Source organism: Mchenga conophoros, linkage group LG9 (genome assembly GCF_057382185.1).
Source record: "Mchenga conophoros isolate Kocher_MC1m ecotype Shallow Benthic linkage group LG9, M_conophoros_male_GT1.1, whole genome shotgun sequence".
NCBI lineage: Eukaryota > Metazoa > Chordata > Actinopteri > Cichliformes > Cichlidae > Mchenga > Mchenga conophoros.
The window spans coordinates 33,907,856-33,926,277 of record NC_140534.1 but is presented as its reverse complement, the minus strand read 5'-3'; the positions used below and the strand labels follow the sequence as shown (position 1 = coordinate 33,926,277).

General features: G+C 42.2%; 1 protein-coding gene across 3 annotated transcripts; it reads right to left on the bottom strand.

Moving 5' to 3' along the window:
* Positions 1–849: 849 nt before the first annotated feature.
* LOC146567743 (uncharacterized) lies at positions 850–8,817 on the bottom strand. 3 transcript variants are annotated; one of them, XM_085287745.1, is made up of 4 exons: positions 8,688–8,817; positions 7,407–7,546; positions 3,272–4,624; positions 850–2,916 (listed from the first exon to the last, which is right to left on the bottom strand). In XM_085287745.1, the coding sequence occupies exons 2-4, from the start codon at positions 7,422–7,424 to the stop codon at positions 2,233–2,235; spliced, it is 2,055 nt and encodes a 684-aa protein (XP_085143871.1). In that variant the 5' UTR covers positions 7,425–7,546; positions 8,688–8,817; the 3' UTR covers positions 850–2,232. The 3 variants fall into 3 exon arrangements, with proteins under 3 accessions (XP_085143871.1, XP_085143873.1, XP_085143872.1); XM_085287747.1 differs by having other exon boundaries at positions 850–2,913; XM_085287746.1 differs by having other exon boundaries at positions 7,407–7,512.
* Between the last annotated feature and the right edge of the window lie 9,605 nt (positions 8,818–18,422).

Here is an 18,422-nt window from a genome sequence, read left to right as displayed (position 1 = left end):
TTCAAGCTCACTTTTTAAAACCTTACCATTAACTACAGCCCAGCCCATTGAGCAGTATATTAATGACTAACCTTGTATTGTGGGTGGATTATCTCGGTTGTTCTCCTGACTGAAGTTTGGTTCGTTTACAACAACAACAAAAATAGCTTTCATCCTCCAGCTTCACTGTGCATATATTAGACTTGTAGTCAAGACCGCCTAAACCAAGACAATACCAAGACCAGAGGGTATCGACACCAAGACAAAGTCGGGATGAGATCAAGACTGAGACAAAAAAGTGTTTAAACTGCAGCCAGATGCTGCTTCGTTTACGCATGTCAGGCATATTTATGTGTTTTTGCGATGCACTCGCACAGCCCTCCTCACCTCTGTCTACTGTCTCACTCACTGAGTGGACAGACGCACGCACCACTTGACTGTCGCATCTCTCACCCTCTGTTTTTCACATAATGATGTTATCCTAGCGAAAGGAAATTAAGTGAGGAGCCGGCTCTCGCTCAATGGGAGTCGACTCTTCTAATTCACTATAAAGCACTCTCTAAGCACGGCTCTTAGAGCCGTTTTGTGCTTGACACATTATCCAACGTTACGTTGTGTGTCATGGATACTGTTGACTCCAAATCTCCTGACCACTATGCTGATCGGAGACGGCAAGACCGAGACAGTGAGAACAAGACAAGGTAACTGGAGTTTGAACTTGTGATCTGCACACACTTTAATGGTGTATAATATGATACTATGGTTAATATAATATGCCTGGCCATGGAGCACTGAGCCTGCTGTGTGTGTCTGTCTCTGGCACTTCATCCATTATTGTGGGGGGGGAAAAAACAGTGTTGAAACCAAGACTGAAAGTGAGATTTATTAAAATAGATATTTGCATATTGACCAACACAACAGCGAGTTTTCACACAGCATTGATACCAAAAAGGGAAAATATCGCCTCTTTTATCTCCATGTGGATACAATCTTTGTCTGTTGTAATGGTGGGGAGTTTTCTTCTCACAGTCACTAGGCATAACAAAGACAGACAAAGTGCCTAATGACCATGAAAACATCTGACAGTTATCTGCATTGGGGTTTTTTGTTGTTGTTGTTTTTTCCATCTCCACACACACTAGATGATGTTAGAAGCTAAATCAGATGAAACACAGATTTCCCACCACATTCAAATAAAAAGAGGTGTTTCCCATATCATTTGGACATCATTCCTTTGGACAACATGGATCTAGTGGGAATCACTTACTACTACTAATAATAATAATAATGGATTGCATTTATATAGCGCTTTTCGGGGCCCTCAAAGCTCTTTACAATTCCACTATTCATTCACACACACTGGTGGAAGCAGCTGCAGTTGTAGCCACAGCTGCCCTGGGGGAAGACTGACAGAAGTGAGGTTGCCATATCGCGCCATCACCAGTAGGCGGCAGGTGAAGTGTCTTGCCCAAGGACACAACGACCGAGCCTGTCCGAGCCGGGGCTCGAACCGACAACCTTCCGGTTACAAACGAACTGCCAACTCTTTGAGCCACCATCGCCCCATAAATAAAAGAGATCACTAAACTCACATAGACACAAAACAGGCCTAAATACACACTTGAATATACTCATAACACTGCTGAGTGCACTCTTGGTGATGCGGTGTACCTGTAACCAGCTCTGAAAACTTTTACTTAAAAAGCCAAAGTTGGTCTGTGTGTTCACTTCTGTCTCACAGCCTACGAAAGAGGATTTGAAATTATCAGATTTACATCCTCCTTACAAATAGAGACATCGATTATGGTCCATTAGATTAAACCAAAGAACTAAAGAATAAACATCATTTAAGAAAACTCCAGAAGACTGGGCTATGGCTGGTCTCACTGAAGAACAACAACAGATTCAACTGCAGACTTTAACTTCTAACGGTTCTTTGCTGCTTTACCCCAATTTTCTCAAGATGCTTTTCCATCTGCTTTTTAAACAAGTTTTGTAATATCAGTTGGATATAAAAGACAGTTAATAAATATATATTAATAATACAACTACTACTAAACACTACTGTGTCCTAAAGAGGAAAAGATTTTTTTTTTAAAAACTAAAAAATTAAAACATTTTTAGAGCATCGAAATTCATTTCAGAAAAAATCTTGATCTACATATCTATACTTGCAGCAGTTAAATTTAACATTCGGGATTATTCACTGTAGGCCCAGAAATCAGAGCTAGCTCATCAGATCCAAGGGTGACATCAGCTGACACTCTTTACAGGAGACTCCACCTGAACTCTGTGGAGCCTGATCTCAAGTTTTTTAAGTCTGACCCTGAAACCAGGAGAGGATCTTTCTGTCTCTGCAGATTCATTGTGATCCGGGGATTTCAGTTCTGCATGCTCACACTGATGTTTGCAAAGAGCAGATAATGAAGTGAATGTTTTTGCACATTGGTAACAGTGAAACGATTTATTTACAGCGTGGGATCGTTTGTGTTCAGAGTATGAACTGACATTCCTGAAGTTCTTGTCACACTGGTCACAGCTGAAGTTCCCTCTAATGTGTGTACGTTCATGAAGGTTACGACTATTTGAATGTGAGAAGCTTTTGTCACAGTGTCTGCACTTGTATGGTTTCTCTCCTGTGTGGATTCGTATATGCCCTTTAAGCTGACCTGCACTAGTAAAGGATGACCCACATTGGTCACAGAGGTGGTCTTTAACCCCACTGTGAATGAGTTCATGTTTTTTTAATGTACTTGGTGTGGGGAAGCCTTTCCCACATTCTTTGCAGTAGTTCATTTTGTCTCCAGTGTGTCTACGTTGATGTCTTGTTAGGCACTCTTGATGATTGAAAGTTTTTCCACAAAGTTCACAGCGAAACATTTTCCCACCACCACAGTGACGACAAGGTTGAGAACTGGATCCATCTGTGTCGCTCTGCTTCAAAACAAAGACACAGAGACAGTGTAAGTCAGTCCTTCAACATTTTTCTCCTGAACATCGCCTGATATAAGGAGCATCTCTGCCAAAGTCCAATTACATTTTACTGTTTACCTTGCAACATTCAGCTTACTGGGCTACAATTACAAGAGTATTGTGACTAGAAAAGCAGTTATTTAGTTGTTTTTTTTATGATCATGAAAGACAAAAATAATAACTGAAGTCTGATGAACCTCTCAGCATTACCTTTCCATCCATTAGAATTACTAACATGCTAACACAATTTAATGAGCAAAGTTGTTCCAAACAGGCAGACTAAAATAAAAACACAAAATAAGAAAATATAAATACATACCTCACAGTAACTGCACTTGTAGCGTTTCTCTCTGGTGTGAATCTGTTGGTGGACTCTCAAGTAACGTGGAGCTTTAAAGGTTTTATCACACAGGTCACATTTATAAAGTCTCTCCTCAGTGTGGCTAAACATGTGGTATTTTAAGTGTGTGGCTGTTTTAAAAGTTTTGCCACACTGATCACAGCAGTAAACATCATGTCCAGTGTGAATGCGCAGGTGTCTATTTAGGTAACTTTTAAGACTAAAGGTTTTACCACAAATGTCACAGCTATATGCCTTAATCCCAGAGTGGATAATTTGATGCTTCTTTAACTTGCTACGATAAGAAAAAGCCTTGTCACACTGATAACAGCTGTATGCTTTAACTCTACTGTGGATGACCTGGTGCCTTTTTAAGTGTCTAGGCTCAAAAAAAGACTTTCCACACAAGTCACAATTGTACGATTTAACTCCAATGTGGATGAACTGATGGGTTTTTAATTGTCCACGCTGAATAAAAGACTTTCCACACAAGTCACAACGGTACGGTTTAACTTGAGTGTGGGAAAGATGGTGTCTTTTTAAGCTTCCAGGCTCGCTAAAACACTTTCCACACAATTGACAGCTGTACGCTTTAACTCCACTGTGGATGAGTTGGTGTGTTTTTAAGTGTCCAGACTGATTAAAGGACTTTCCACACTGATCACAGCTGTATGGTTTAACTCCACTATGGATGAGTTGGTGTCTCTTTAATTGTCCAGGCTCAGTAAAAGACTTTTCACACTGATCACATCTGTATGGTTTAACTCCATTATGGATAAATTGGTGTCTCTTTAATTGTGCGGGACGGGTAAAAGACTTGTCACACTGATCACAGCTGTATGGTTTAACCCCACTGTGGGTAAGTTTGTGTGTTTTTAAGTGTCCAGGCTGGGTAAAATCCTTCCCACACTGATCACAGGTGTACAGTTTAACTCCAATGTGGATGAGTTGGTGGTTTTTTAAGCTTCGCGGCCGAGTGAAAGACTTTCCACAGAAGTCACAGCTGTAAGGTTTAATTGCACTGTGCATGAGCTGATGTCTTTTTAAGTGTCCAGCCGAGGTAAAAGACTTTCCACACAACCCACAGTTGTACAGTTTAACTCCACTGTGGATGAGTTGGTGTCTCTTCAGGTATTCAGCCCGAGTAAAAGATTTTCCACACAAGTCACAGCTGTAAGGTTTAATTCCACTGTGGATGAGTTGGTGTCTTTTTAGGTGTTCAGCCTGGGTAAAATCCTTCCCACACTCATCACAGCTGTATTTTTTCTCTCCCTTTCTTCTGTGAGGTTTGTCGGCCTCCTGAGAGCGCTGACTTCTCGCTCCATGTTGGTCCTGCAGTGACAGAGATACAAACAGAGGCAGTGAGTGAAATGCAGTCGTGGAACAAACTGAAACTGACTCCATTAGTGGAATCAAAGAAAACAAAAGCACTGTGGGAAGGTGTGTTACCACCACCTTCTGGTGACAGTATCACATTACAATGATGTACTACAATGAGAGTTGGAATGCAAATGACATTATTGAAGAAATATTGATCATGGGAAAAAATCTTTTACTTCATAAAAATTGTGAGTGTAACTGATTATATATTTTTTTTCAATGTGTGCTGATAAAATATGATCTTTGTATTTTCTTGTAACTTCTGTGTGTGATATATTTGTCCAAGAGGGAGATTGGACGAATATATTATTTATTTATTTCCCATGAGTAAGTTTGATAATAATGATGGAGCTAATAGAAGCAGTAAACATAAAAAAAAAAAAAAAAAAAAAAAAAATAGCACTGTTTTCAAAGCACACTTTTTCATCTGCGAGCAAATGAACCATCCCCAGAGTGCACCCAAATGCTTTTTGATGGAGCTGCAAAAGCTGGTGATAGCCTAGCATACTCAGCTGGATGGTGAACATCTACATGCTTGTGCAAGTTAATCATGTTTGAGTATGTAGAGAGTTGAAAATAGCTTTCTAGTAAAATCTGGTATCAGAAATAAACTGGGGAAAACAGCCCCAACCCCCCCCCCAAGGGTTTCTGTTGTGATTGTATTTTTGTACCAGTCATTTAAAATGCTATCCTACATCCAGCCGCTAGAGGGCGCATTACGCGCAGTGGTATCGAGTAGCGTTTTGGGGCACAGAGAAAGAATAAACCTTCCTGTTGTGAAACTGACATCAGCTCATCATATGTGTCCCTTTTTCTATTCTTTATCACAGGTTAGTAAATGCATTTAAATGAATGTGTACTGCAGACACCAGACAGAGGATGTTGTTTATGTGGGTAATGAGCGCAACTTGCTAAAGAAATGGATTCGTTCTGAGTTGTGTCTGAATTGTGGGTTAAGGCTGCAGGCTAAGTGATGCTAATGCTAGCGGACTTGGCTAATGTGGGATACTGAGGCTGTACCCCAATTCAGGGTCTGCAGCCTTAAAGTACGCAGCCTCAACAATCCTCAAGGGCCGCGTACTCAAAGACCGCTAAGGCCGGAAGTGCGAGGCTTGTGAAATGGGACGGTCTAGCCTCCGTTGCGCTAATACTGTGGTTTGTCAATAAAGTTAAAAAAAAAAAAAGAAGCCTCTGTTGCGCTGCCCAGGTTGCCTAGCAACCATGATACTAACCACTGGAAACGTGTCATACAGCTTTGTGTGACAGAAATGAAGGAGAAAATCTTTTGTTCATTTGTTTGTTTCTTTCTACATGAGCTTTGATCATTCTCTGTAAGATTAAGCTCAGCTATTGAACGGCGTATATTTTAAAGTAAAGGCTTTAAAACCAAGTTAGTACAAACGTCACTAATGTCACATAACTTTGCCGACATGTGGCCAACAGTAATGTTTAATGTTCTTCGTTATTAAACATTTGCACATAAATAAGTGACATAATATTCAGTACTTAAAGTTCACTCTTCGGCCGCCCCTCATCCGCCGTTTTTTTCTGCAAATTTATCCACACCCATCGCCGCGCTATGCATTCTGGGATATGTTGGGCCACGAAGTCTACACTGCCACAGCCTTAAAATTCAGGGAAATGAAGGACGCATTTCGAGCAGCCTTTGAATTGGGACAGCCTTCGGCGCGCCGCTGTGACGTAATTGGCCTTGAAGTCCGTACTTTAAGGCTGCAGACCCTGAATTGGGAGACAGCCTGAGTGTGTGTGGGGAAGCTAATCTGACCTGTGAGAGACTTCTGGACTGTGAACTCTTAATGTATTATGCACTCTGATAAATGGGTTTTATACTATGTTTTACTCTTCTGGTTGATGTTGTGGTTACAAGAACAAGTTTGTGGTTTAATACAAAGACATTTATAGAGTGTTATAAGGAAACTGTTTGATCAATGCTGACTGCACAGTAGTAGTGAACGCTGTTAAAGGAGCACTGCACTCTATATAGTTGTAGGTCGTATAAGAACAGTAAATATGTTTGTTTTATGTCAAAGACATTATTTTCTTGTAAAGAGTAAAATAGCTATATTTAAAACAACAGAAGTTACATTGTCAGTACAGTGGAATTTCACATGAATAATTTAGTGCTGAACAAGAATTAAAATGTTTAAAAATGAGTTAATTTTATGATGTTTGTAAATGTAGTTAAAAATGAAGTACAGAGTACACTATTGTGTTTTGTTTATCTTTGTGAAATAAGTGTGGTTATTGTGATACATTGTGGATCTGACATATCAACATTTTGTTTATGTTTTGTCAAAGTTGTATTGAGAGATTTATACAGTCTCGAGCTCAGGGAGCTGTGGCCATGTATGGTAAACTGGACTGAAGCATAAGGCCATTTCTTTGCAGTTAGTGTGGTGATACCTGAAGCTGTTCTAAGCTGTTGTGAAGAATAAACCTTCCTGTTGTGAAACTGACATCAGCTCAAAGTGTGTCCCTTTTTCTATTCTTTATCACAGCACCACACGTTGTTGAACAGGAAACCAGTTGCCCCTCTGGTCATCATCTTAGGGAGGCAACAAGTACTTTGCTCAAACTATACATCTGCACAAGCAGCACACCACCTTGGTCACATTCTGTATGTATGGAGGCGCCCGGGATGGAAAAGATAAAGCTGCTGTTAACAACCAGCTGTGCACAGTTTCAATAACAGTAACCGAGATATTTTTCTCACCTCCTGTGTTGAAGTCATTGTTTCCTCTGTAGTGGCTGAGCTGAGTCCAAATGGCTGAAACTGTTCCTCTGCTGCTCCACCAGACTCTTCTCCTCCTGTTACTCAGCTGGGACACAAAAGTATAGATATGTATTTTATCCCTGACAAGAAGAAGCAGAGCAAATAAACATTACTACACTCAGTGACAACAATACCTATGAAGCTTCAAGGTGAAACCCCAGAAGCAGCTACAAAAAGACAGTTATCAGTTGCCTAAAAGAAATTGAAAGGGGAAAAGCCACTAACCGCCCTGCATACAACCACCTTTACCCAGGGGATGCTACACCCTGTATATATGGACTTCCACAGATACACAAAGAGGGAGTCTCACTCAGACTCGCTGAAGGGCAAAGTTCAAATTAATGTTGTTTATACATCGCCAAATCGCAACAAAATGATTATATTAGATCAAATATGACAAAATGTGGATTTTACAGTAGCAACAATATTGTATCTCTACAGTTTAAATATTTAATAAGCTTTCTGCCAACACAGAAAATTTACTGTAACAACCAAATTTCCCCTTGTGGGACAATTAAAGGATTATTCCATTCTATTCTATTCTATATTTTTCTATTATTATTTTATTATGGATTAATTTTGTTTAATCAGCTACCATCTCTCCTATGGACTTTTTAATGTCTACAGTCCCAGATCAACACAGCCCTGTTCTCCATGACTATCAGCAGCAGGAGCAGCAGCAACACCCCAACAGCAACATTGTTCCCATCAGGTAAAACGTGGGCTACGTTAGCTTTTTATTGTCCCCACCTGATGACAGTGATATAGTATGATGTTACTCCAAATTAGATTCTTGATGAATGTGTGTTGTTGTTATTCAGCCTGGTTCTATGTGCCCCTTTTTAAACTCTGATCCATGTACGGCTCTGGTTAAAATGAAGTAAGGATGGCAGTCAAAACAGTGAAGCTTAGCTGAGCTAAACTGTGATGTCATCAAGTCGTTCAAATGATATAATGATTGTTATCCGGTTCTCAAGGAGGTCCGGAATCCTCAGTCAACTTGCGAAGTGCGGACTTGCGTACTTGAGTGTTCAGAAACGATCTAGACAGTAACACAGATGTGTAGCATCGCCAACTAGCGAGCAACAAGCCTCTTACACAGTGCGTATGCTAACAGCTAGCCTAGCCAACGACTTAACAACAGAAGCTACAGAGTGATGTTGTATAAAACTCCAAGATGTTATAGTGCGTGCCTTTTAATTGTGCCGACGTGGTATTTACCTTAGTTTAACGAGTCGTTAGGCGCAGTAAACACATCAGCAAATAATGCGCTATCAAGTAGTGATGTGACGTTCTGTATCGAGGCTTCAAAGCTTGTGTCGAGTAATTGAGGGAGCGTTTCCGCGATGCGCGGCTTGCTTCATTTATGGGAGGAGCTGAAAATTATGACGTCCGAAGCCTCGCTGCCCGGCTGTACCACGTGACTGGTTCAGGAAGTAGTTCGAATTTCGCCGCGAGATATGACAGCGATATAAACCCCTCAGACTTCATTCAAAAATGTGGGTGTTTGATGGAGAGTTGCGGTTAGTGAGAGTTTGGAGACCGTTTGGAGGTTTATGAGAGTGAGGAGAGAAAGTCAGGAGAGAATGGAGCCAGCTAAGAAGAGGAGGATGTCCTCCCCTGTGTGGGAACATTTTGATCTTATTCCTCCCAACAAGGTATGTAAATTTCTACAGAAGATGTATTTTCATGATACTGATGGTGCAATACAATTTATGTTAAGCTGTCTGTACTTTTGTACAAGGTGAAGTGTTTGCTATGTGCCAGGGAGCTGGGATATAACAACAACACCTCATCCATGCTTAGGCACTACAGAGCTTTGCATGAGAATAAGAGGAACACCGATTGTGGAGCAAGACCAGGTGAGCCATCAAATGCCATGATGATATGGCATGCCGTAATGTTACTAAATAATATAACAATAGTATACAATGCAATAAGTTACGTGTGTGATATTTATATTTGTGCTTTGTCTTTGTCTTTCCTCAGAGAACAATCTCAAATAGATGAAGACCTGGTCAGCATGGTGATTGAGGACTCCCAGCCATTTAGCATTGTGGAGGACAAAGGATTCAAAAGATTTGTTAAATCATTCAATCCTAGCTATGTTCTCCCCACTAAAGGTTATAAAAGCAGTGAAAATTTAGTTTTTACTGAATAAAATATGAACAGGCAGGACTGAGGCCTCAGTGTGTAGCTGTCCATACCTCAACGTTACAAAAGCACAACTACTGTCCACACCCCAACCACACCTCACCTCACAGTAAATGATCGTTTCCATTTTAAGCATTTCCAAATAATCATTTCCCATACTGCCAGTGTAAATGTACACAGTATACTGCATCACTACAATATACATGTTTTACACACTCCTTTTGTTGTTGACATTTACAGGCTGTGTGCAAAAGGCCACACTCTTCAAATTCATGCCAACTAATATTTCTACATCCAATTGGATGAAAAGCTTCAGTGCTTCATGAAGCTTCATCTGCCCATCACTACTATCAAGGGCACACACACAAGAGCATCTGCAGCCACTGAGGAGCGACCTCCACATAAACAGAAACACGTGACCTCCACAGTAACCGGAAACACGTAACTCATGCTGCTAATAAATACATTTGGTTCTAAGTGGGGGGTTTTTAACACTCTGGGTTTGTTAAAAAAAAAAAAAATCACCATTCCTTCAGATTGTTTGTGGCTAAAAGTGTCCATGTGTTGTTTTTGTTTCTTTGCTACTTTTTCTGCATAAAGGTTTTTTCATAAATATAAACTAGTCATTACTTACATTACTTACATTTTTAATCATTAAAACACCTTTTTCTAGTACAATGCACTTGTTTGAAGACAACCTAAAAACTCACCATTTCATATACACATACACACATACATACACACACACACAATGGACAACTGTACCCTCAAACACAATAATAACATGGACTGAACCACCACTCACAACCACTAGCACTTTATATAGCCTCTGTAGAAACTATCTACACCCTCACTTATCTTAACTGCACTACTGTATAGCTCTGTGTAAATAATCATTCTGTACATTCGATAATCTTTAATCCTACAACTGTTTACAACTTGCATAGTTCCCATTTCTGTATAGCTGTATATCCCAGATTCTGTAAAGTTATTTATTTCATATTCTGTATAGTTTTTCATATTTATATCCTGTTCATATCCTGTACATAGCTTGTACTCACTACAGCCTGTACATACTTATAGTTATAGAATATTCACAACATACTTCATACCGTGTACATTATAACATACCATAATAGACCCATTTCTGTAATATACTCACATATCTATATTATTGCTAATATATATTGTAATATATCTATATCACTAAAACACTTCTGGATGGATGCAAACTGCATTTCGTTGCCCTGTACCTGTGCATGTGCAATGACAATAAAGTTGAATTCTATTCTATTCTATTCTATTCTATATATCAGCAGTGCTACTGGAAAACAGTGGTCCCTCACGCGGTTCATCTTTCACTGATTTTTTTTCCTTTGGGTCGGTTTCCCTGGGGCTTTTCCCCTGTTGTGGTCTGTGTCTTATATTGAAAGAACTATTTACGCGTTACCATAGCGACCAGAGAGCATCAAGAAGCTGAGAGGAGGTTGTTACTCTCAATGTTGTTGGCACATTTCAGGAGGACGCTGCTAATAAAGTTAAACAATTACACAGCCGAATTTGCGTTTATTATTATATTTACAAAATACCACAGTTTTCGTCTTTGTCTGTATCATTTTATTCTGTTGTATTTATCTGCAACACCTTAAAGGCCGGTCCGTAAAAATATTGTCTAACTGGTCCGTGGTGCAAAAAAGGTTGGGGACCGCTGCTGTACAGTACAGAATGCTTTTAGCTTGTCGAATTTATATAAATCTGCTGACAAAACGTTTTGCACGGTTTCATTTTATCATGGAATTATGTTTCTATGATGGGTTGAACTTTAGGAGTGTTTAAACAAAAGAGAAAAGTGTGAAAATGTTACAGTTAAATTTTTTACTTTAAGCATGGACATGGAAACAAGTGAACAACATTTTATAATAAGCTTAATTGGAATTCTGTACACTGAAAAAAAAGCAACAACACATAAAAACACAAACAAACAGCCAGTGACTTCATCTGTCCATTAAATGTCAAACATCACATTGACCCGTAGTCCCTGCTCGTCAGCACATTTAAAAAGAGCTCCATGTCCTCTGCAAACTGAAAAACAAAGAGGAAGAAGTCCCTCTACACAAAAACACTGCAGATGACAGGCCAGGAAAACACCTATTGATCTGTTTGAATGCCTCCTCATCATGTGAGCCTTGAAGGGTTTTTTTTTTAAAAAAAGACTATTTTCATGGACTTTCCACAAGCCACAGTTTCATTCAGCACAGAGGGAGGAGCACATGAATGTTCTACCGAAGATTCAGAAAATGGTTTTGATGCTGGAGACAAGACATCGAGAGGGAGATGGGGCTCCACGGAGAGTTCAGTGGGGAGCAGTCCTGAATGCTGACATGACAATAATTGACTTGCCATATCCCCACGCTGTATGACTGTCATGTTACAGACAGGGCAGTGAAAGTGCACCGGCATATCATTTTGTCTGTAAGAGAGAGAAAAACAACATGTAATTTAAATGTAGTTGTATAGAATGCAATCAGTTTATCTAACAATCAGATTGTACATATTAACAAAAACATCCAAGCCATCCTCAATAATGAAAGCAAAATGGTGTGGATCACAAGAGCTGTCAGGAAATGTGGTGAACAGGAAAAAAACATTTAATGAAAACACACTTTTTCTCTCACTGATGAATGAACTGAACTGTACAATGTGAAAAGCAACTTTAAAGTCAACAAAGAGACTGCAGAAGTGCTGAAAAGAAGTGCATATTTATAACTTTAACTATGAGGTATATTTAATACCAACATACCTTTGAAAGGCAAAGCATTTTTAACAGAATGGAATAGAGAATATTAGTATTTATAAATATGTAAACCCCTTTGTGACGACCTTTACAATGTTGATGCAGATGGAATGAGAGACATGAATAAAGTGCAATATGCAGTAAATGGAACAACGTGCATTGATGTTACAAATAGTGAAAAGCAGTGAAGTGAATTTGTTCATAACAAGCAAAAATCAAATACGTTTGAAACTGACCACTAAATGCTAACCAGAGGTGTCAAAAGTGCACATTCCTTACTAAAGTTTAGATAGGGTTGGAGCTATTTGTTCTTTATTATTATTATTATTATTTTGAAATTAGTTAAAGTTTGTTGTTAGTTTACTTAAATTTTGGGGTTTATTTACAAGTTTATTTGTCAGTTAAAATTTTGTTTCAATGTTTTGTTTGTTTGGTGTTACCTTGTTAAATTAGTCAGTAAAAGCTGTAGGGCCATTTTGTTTCTATAAATAAAGAGACTGGTATAGGACCAGCATGCACTGGGGTGGGCCTATTGGTTTTTTACCAGAGCAGGAGAAGCAGCAGGAAGTAACAAAAAATGGATCTTGTTATTGCTTGCCAAACTGGATAAATAAACCATAAAAACGCAACTTTCAAGTTTGGACAATGGACTTCTTTTGCCTGCATACGAAATATTATCTCAGTGCAGCAGTGGCTTGTGAACTTTTAATTGTGGGATGTTTGGTTGGTCAAACAAAAGGAATTGCCACTACAACCTCGGGGGTATGACCGTTGTTGTAACGCTAACAAAGTGCCAACGTAATCAGTGTAAGCAAACTAGATGATTCCTAGAATTATATAATTATTAACGGTGAATTTATACATGGAAGACTCTGTACCAACCTTTACGATCCACTTGCAAGGTTAAGGATCCATGCAGAAACGAGACAAGAAAGTATTTCTGCCTACTATGGAGGTCACGTGTTTCCGGTTACTGTGGAGGTCCCAATATGGTGCTCCCCAGTTGCTGCAGCCAGACCCTTCTCTGAGAAGGAGCAAATCCAGTCACTACTGTTGCTACCCGATTCATACTGGAAACCCGATCGGTACCCCGCATGCGCAAATCTTACGTCACTTCCTCTCTTTGCCAGCATTGCGACATTCTATGGTCGTGTCCAAATTCATGGGCTGCATCCTCCTGAGGACCCGGCCTTCGCGGTCTACGTGGGCCGGGTCCTCAGAAGGTCGGGTAGGCCGAAAGTAAACGGCCGTGAAATTGGACGGTCTAGCCTTCTAATTAGCGTCACCGCTGTCTCGGTGGAGTTTAATAAACTCAGCCGTCTGCTCCTTGCTATCTAAAATATTACAGGACACTGGAGGAAACTCTCGACCGTCTCACACTTCTGTTTAATCAGTTTTCTGTTTGACGTTTAGTCAGCTCTGTAAAGACCAAGGAGGAACCCACCCGGGGGATTAATAAAGTTTTATTTTATCTAATCTAATCTAATAACTTTAATCTCAGCAAAACCGATTTACTCACGAACAAACAAAACACTGAAAAAAGCCCAACAATAACATTTTTAGGTTGTCTAAGTGACTTATATATTACGTTTAACCCGAGCAGCGAAACTCCGCGGTGATCTGAAAATGATGTGCCGGGAGTTGTGCCGTTCTCGGCTGCATCAGTAACCCTCGAGCTCCCGGCGAGCTATCGAGCTGGTGGGTAACAGACGTCTCTGAAAACGTCGAAGCACTTTTGCAAATATGCGATATCTTGACAAACCGAGCAGATATTTGATGTTTACAAAACTACTTTCTCGCCTGAAAATATGTTAAAAGTTTATTTTCTGACCCAGAAAGATTAGTAGGAGTAATTTTAAAACTTAGTAGCGGCCGCCATTGTTGGAAACTGGAGTTTGGCTGGGCCGCGCTATGAATTCTGGGATATGGTAGGCCACGAAGGACACACCCGACCCATCCTTCAAATTTGGGGAAAAGGAGGACGCATTTGTCGGCTGCATTCGAAGGAGTCTACGAATTTGGACAGCCTTCGGCGCGTCGCTGTGATGTAATCGGTCTACAAATGCGGCCTCAGGAGGATGCAGCCCATGAATTTGGACATGACCAATATATTTGAATTACACGGTTAGTGCCCAGTTAGCTCCTTGCATCTCTCAACAGCTCTGCCTCCTTTTCGACTACCGGGACATTTAAACAATGGATAATCCGTATCTGCAACAAATTTTTGCTTTTCTCCTCAACAGAGAGCGTCCCCCGATTGAACAACAGCACCGTAAAATAAGAAGAATGGCGCCTAATTACAGAGTTAATAATACAGACTTTGTAATATGTCACGTGAAGATTCATCAGCCAGATGAAGTGTTTACTGACAATTGACAGTGATAGCGGACATCACCATCACTATTCCAATCAATCCTCCACACACTCGACTCTCACTAAATCAAATTTAACACACGTTTGTAATCACGCTAATTCAGTTTACAATAGGGTTCATTCGCTCAGTCAGCAGGTGGCAGTATCCTCGTACACTGGGGAGTAAACTGCCATTAAACCAACAGAAGAAGAAGAAAACCCCTGCACATGCGTGGTACAGATCGGGTAGACCCGATTTGTACGGTCCGACAGTGAGGATCGGGGAGTCCTGATCCGTAACTATCTTTTTATCTTTCGTTTTGTCTACATTGTATTGAAATGTTTCATTATTGGAAACATTTTAAGAGATACTTATTATTCTTAACATCTTTTTTTTTTTTTCCTGCCTGTCCCGTTTGGCTCTTTTGCATCAGAATTGTTGTCTAAAGGCAAAGAAAGATGCCCAACGGATTTACTTTACCAAATTGACCATCCCAGCCTTGCTGTAATGGTCCATTTGATTCACCTTTTATTGTTTATTTTATTTTCACTTACTGAATACGGGACAGACTTAACTGGGGGAAAGAAGGGGAGAAAGAAAGAGGGAAAGAGAAACAGCTGAGAAGAGGGACAGGGGAGAAGGGCAAAAAACATAAACCAACAGAACGGGCAGAGAAAAAAGAAAAAGAAAAAAATGCATATATCAATCACCTGGATCACCTGCTGAGAAAGAAAAAAGAAAACAAGCAGAAGAGAACAAGAGTAATAGAATAAACAACATCACAATGATATATGGGAATATGACAGTAAATACTAAATATTAAACATTATTGTGCAGCACGTAGTGGCCCGAGCGAGCCCCAGGCTCCAGGCCCCGATAAGCGGCCGCCAAGGAGTGAGCCGGTGTGTACCTGGATGCCCATCCCCAGACACAAAGAACCACCAACGCACCGATGTCTGAGGGGGTCCGCCACTGGCAGGGGAAGTGGTGGTGGGGGGAGACAGGCCTCCAAACCTTGGAGGGCCTGAGATGTCCCCAGAGAGGTGGCGTCTGACACCCAACCTGACATATAGACACAGACATACAGGCACACACAGATACAAACATCCATTCCCACCCTCATGCTCTCATATGCACTTACTCCACACTCAACCAACGTGGAGACAGACATAAAGAGACGCTGTACACACGATCACACTCCCCAAGCATACTCTACGAACCGGGTCTAGGTACCCTTGCCCCTGGAGGGGGGAACTGCACCCAGACCCAGGTGGTGTTACCCTTTTCCCTGCGGTGGGAGGAGGCAGACCGCCCCGACTCCGCAGCAGAAGGGAGGCCCCACACTCCAGACCGCAGTCGGACGGCCAACTCCTCCTCCTAGCCCCCCCGCTCCAGCAGGTCGCAGAGAACGGGGGTGAGAGAAGACTCCAAACCTCCCTCCACCCGCTCATTGTAGTGTTGATGCATGTGTGTTCTAAGGTGCATTTAAAACCCAGGAGGGCATGGAGCTACCTGCCAGAGAGCAGTAGGTAAGCGCATGGTCCCTCCTGCTAGCCCTCAATGTCTGTGTATTTAAAATTGAGAGGTGGGCAACGACGCCAGGGGTGAAGTGTACACCCTGATGGTAATTTGGATTCCGTGTATCGTGCCCACCCCCAAGATCCTATATGTATGTGTAATGAGAGTGTGAGTAATGTGAATGTCTAAGTTGTGGGATAAAATTGAGGCAGAGGCAGCCAGAAGGGGACGGGGGGGGGGGGGGGGGGGGGTAGCCTCCTCTGCACCCTGGTGACATACCCCTACTCCAAGGTCCTGCATGTGTGGGTGGTTGTGGTGGAGCGGGAAGAGGGAGGCAGCTGGAGATGGGGAGGGAAGGAAGGGAGGGGCAAGTGACCCCTCCCTGGGGCCAGCTCCCCCGCTGACCCCAGTAGGCACCCCCATGCTCCGCGGCCCGCCAGGGAAAGGGGGCCCAGGCCCATCCAGACCGGGACCCAGTGCAGCAGCGCCTCCCGGCCCCACAGAGCCCGGGACAGTCCACCCAACCCCACCACAGAGAAAACTGCACCCACCCCACCATCCACTCATCTTCCAGACTACATAAGACAATAAACACCCAGGCTGAGATCTTCCTCCACCTCTCCTGTATCTCCCCCTCCTGCAGAGAGAGTTCCTGAAGAGAGGAAAGCTCCTGCAAGATGTGACAATCTCCCCAACCAGTTGAAGAGCCCCCCAGGTGGCTCGACGCACCGGCGGCACCCTGCGCCAGGACTGGGCCCCCATACACCCACCCGCCCACAACCCCGACAACACACCAACCAGGACCCAAGCCCCCGAGGCCCAGCCCAGGCCCCAGCCCAGAGACGGAGCGCCCCCAGAACCTCACGCCCATCCCGGACCCACCCAGGGGCAGCCAGGCTACCAGGTCAGTAACCCACGTCTGTCAGCACAGACCCTCCCCAAGCCCCACTGCACGCAGCCGCGAGGAAACAGTCACCTGAGAGCCAACAGAGCCCCTAACCGGACATGACCGCTACCCCGGGTTGAGCCCCCCACGGAAGATGCCTCCGGGGAACCCCCCGACACCCTAAGCCTGTCCCTACCCCCACACCAATCACAACAGTGAAGGCGGGACCAAACTATGACCCCCCACCCCCACTAGGTGATGGAGCTGATCAAAGGAGCCCAGAGCAATTGATCTGATGTGGTGGCAGAGGCTGTATCAAGACTAATGTAATCTAATAGATAATTTCTATATTGGTTAGAATTAAGATTGTTTTTATTTTTCCAGTTCATGAGGACTGTTTTCTTGGCTATGCATAGGGCAGTGAAAACCATATGGACTATATTCTTTTCTGAAGTGACATTATCTAAGCTGCCCAACAAACACACTAAGGGGGAAGTTGGAATGTTACATTTCAGACACTTCGATAAGTCTTCACATATCTCGCGCCAAAACTTCTGAACTGGTGGACAGAACCAAAGAGCGTGGATATAATTGTCCGGTGAATTGGTTTGGCAGTCTTCTTAGTATTCTTAACATCTTAACAGATACTCTGACCCACAACTATCGTAAAACGCTTCGACTGGACGTAGACACCTTTCGCGCATGCGGAGTACCGATCGGGTTTCCGGTACGGATCGGGTAGTGACAGTGACAACTACTGTACAGACTGTCTTCAACAACCACTAGGTGCATTATCGCCACCAACAGGTGGTGGTTAAAGTTTGAGCTCTCTGGGGTTTTGAATCGGTTTCAGATATCTGAGCTTTTGTGCTTCTTTCTTTAATCCAGTGTGTCTTCATGTGAGTGTCTCCTCTCCTCCAGTTTCTCCTGCATTGCTTTGAATCCTGAAAAACCATCTTCCTCCCCTTGCTGTTGACCTGCTTAAGCCTTCTCGCAAAATTATTCAATTTCCACCAAAATGAGCTGGTATCTAGGACAACATCTTCATTCACTTTCATAGCCTATACCTGTGACAGCTGCAGACTCCACCACCCCACAGCTCTGAACTGGATACATGCACATACATAGATAACTGGAGTTTGGGTTCAGATTTGTTGTCTCAGGATGATCCAGACTTGAGGTCCACACAGCTCTCTGAGGACTTGGTAGAAAACTGTGGCAGCATTCGTGTGATTGTTTGCTCCCTTAGCT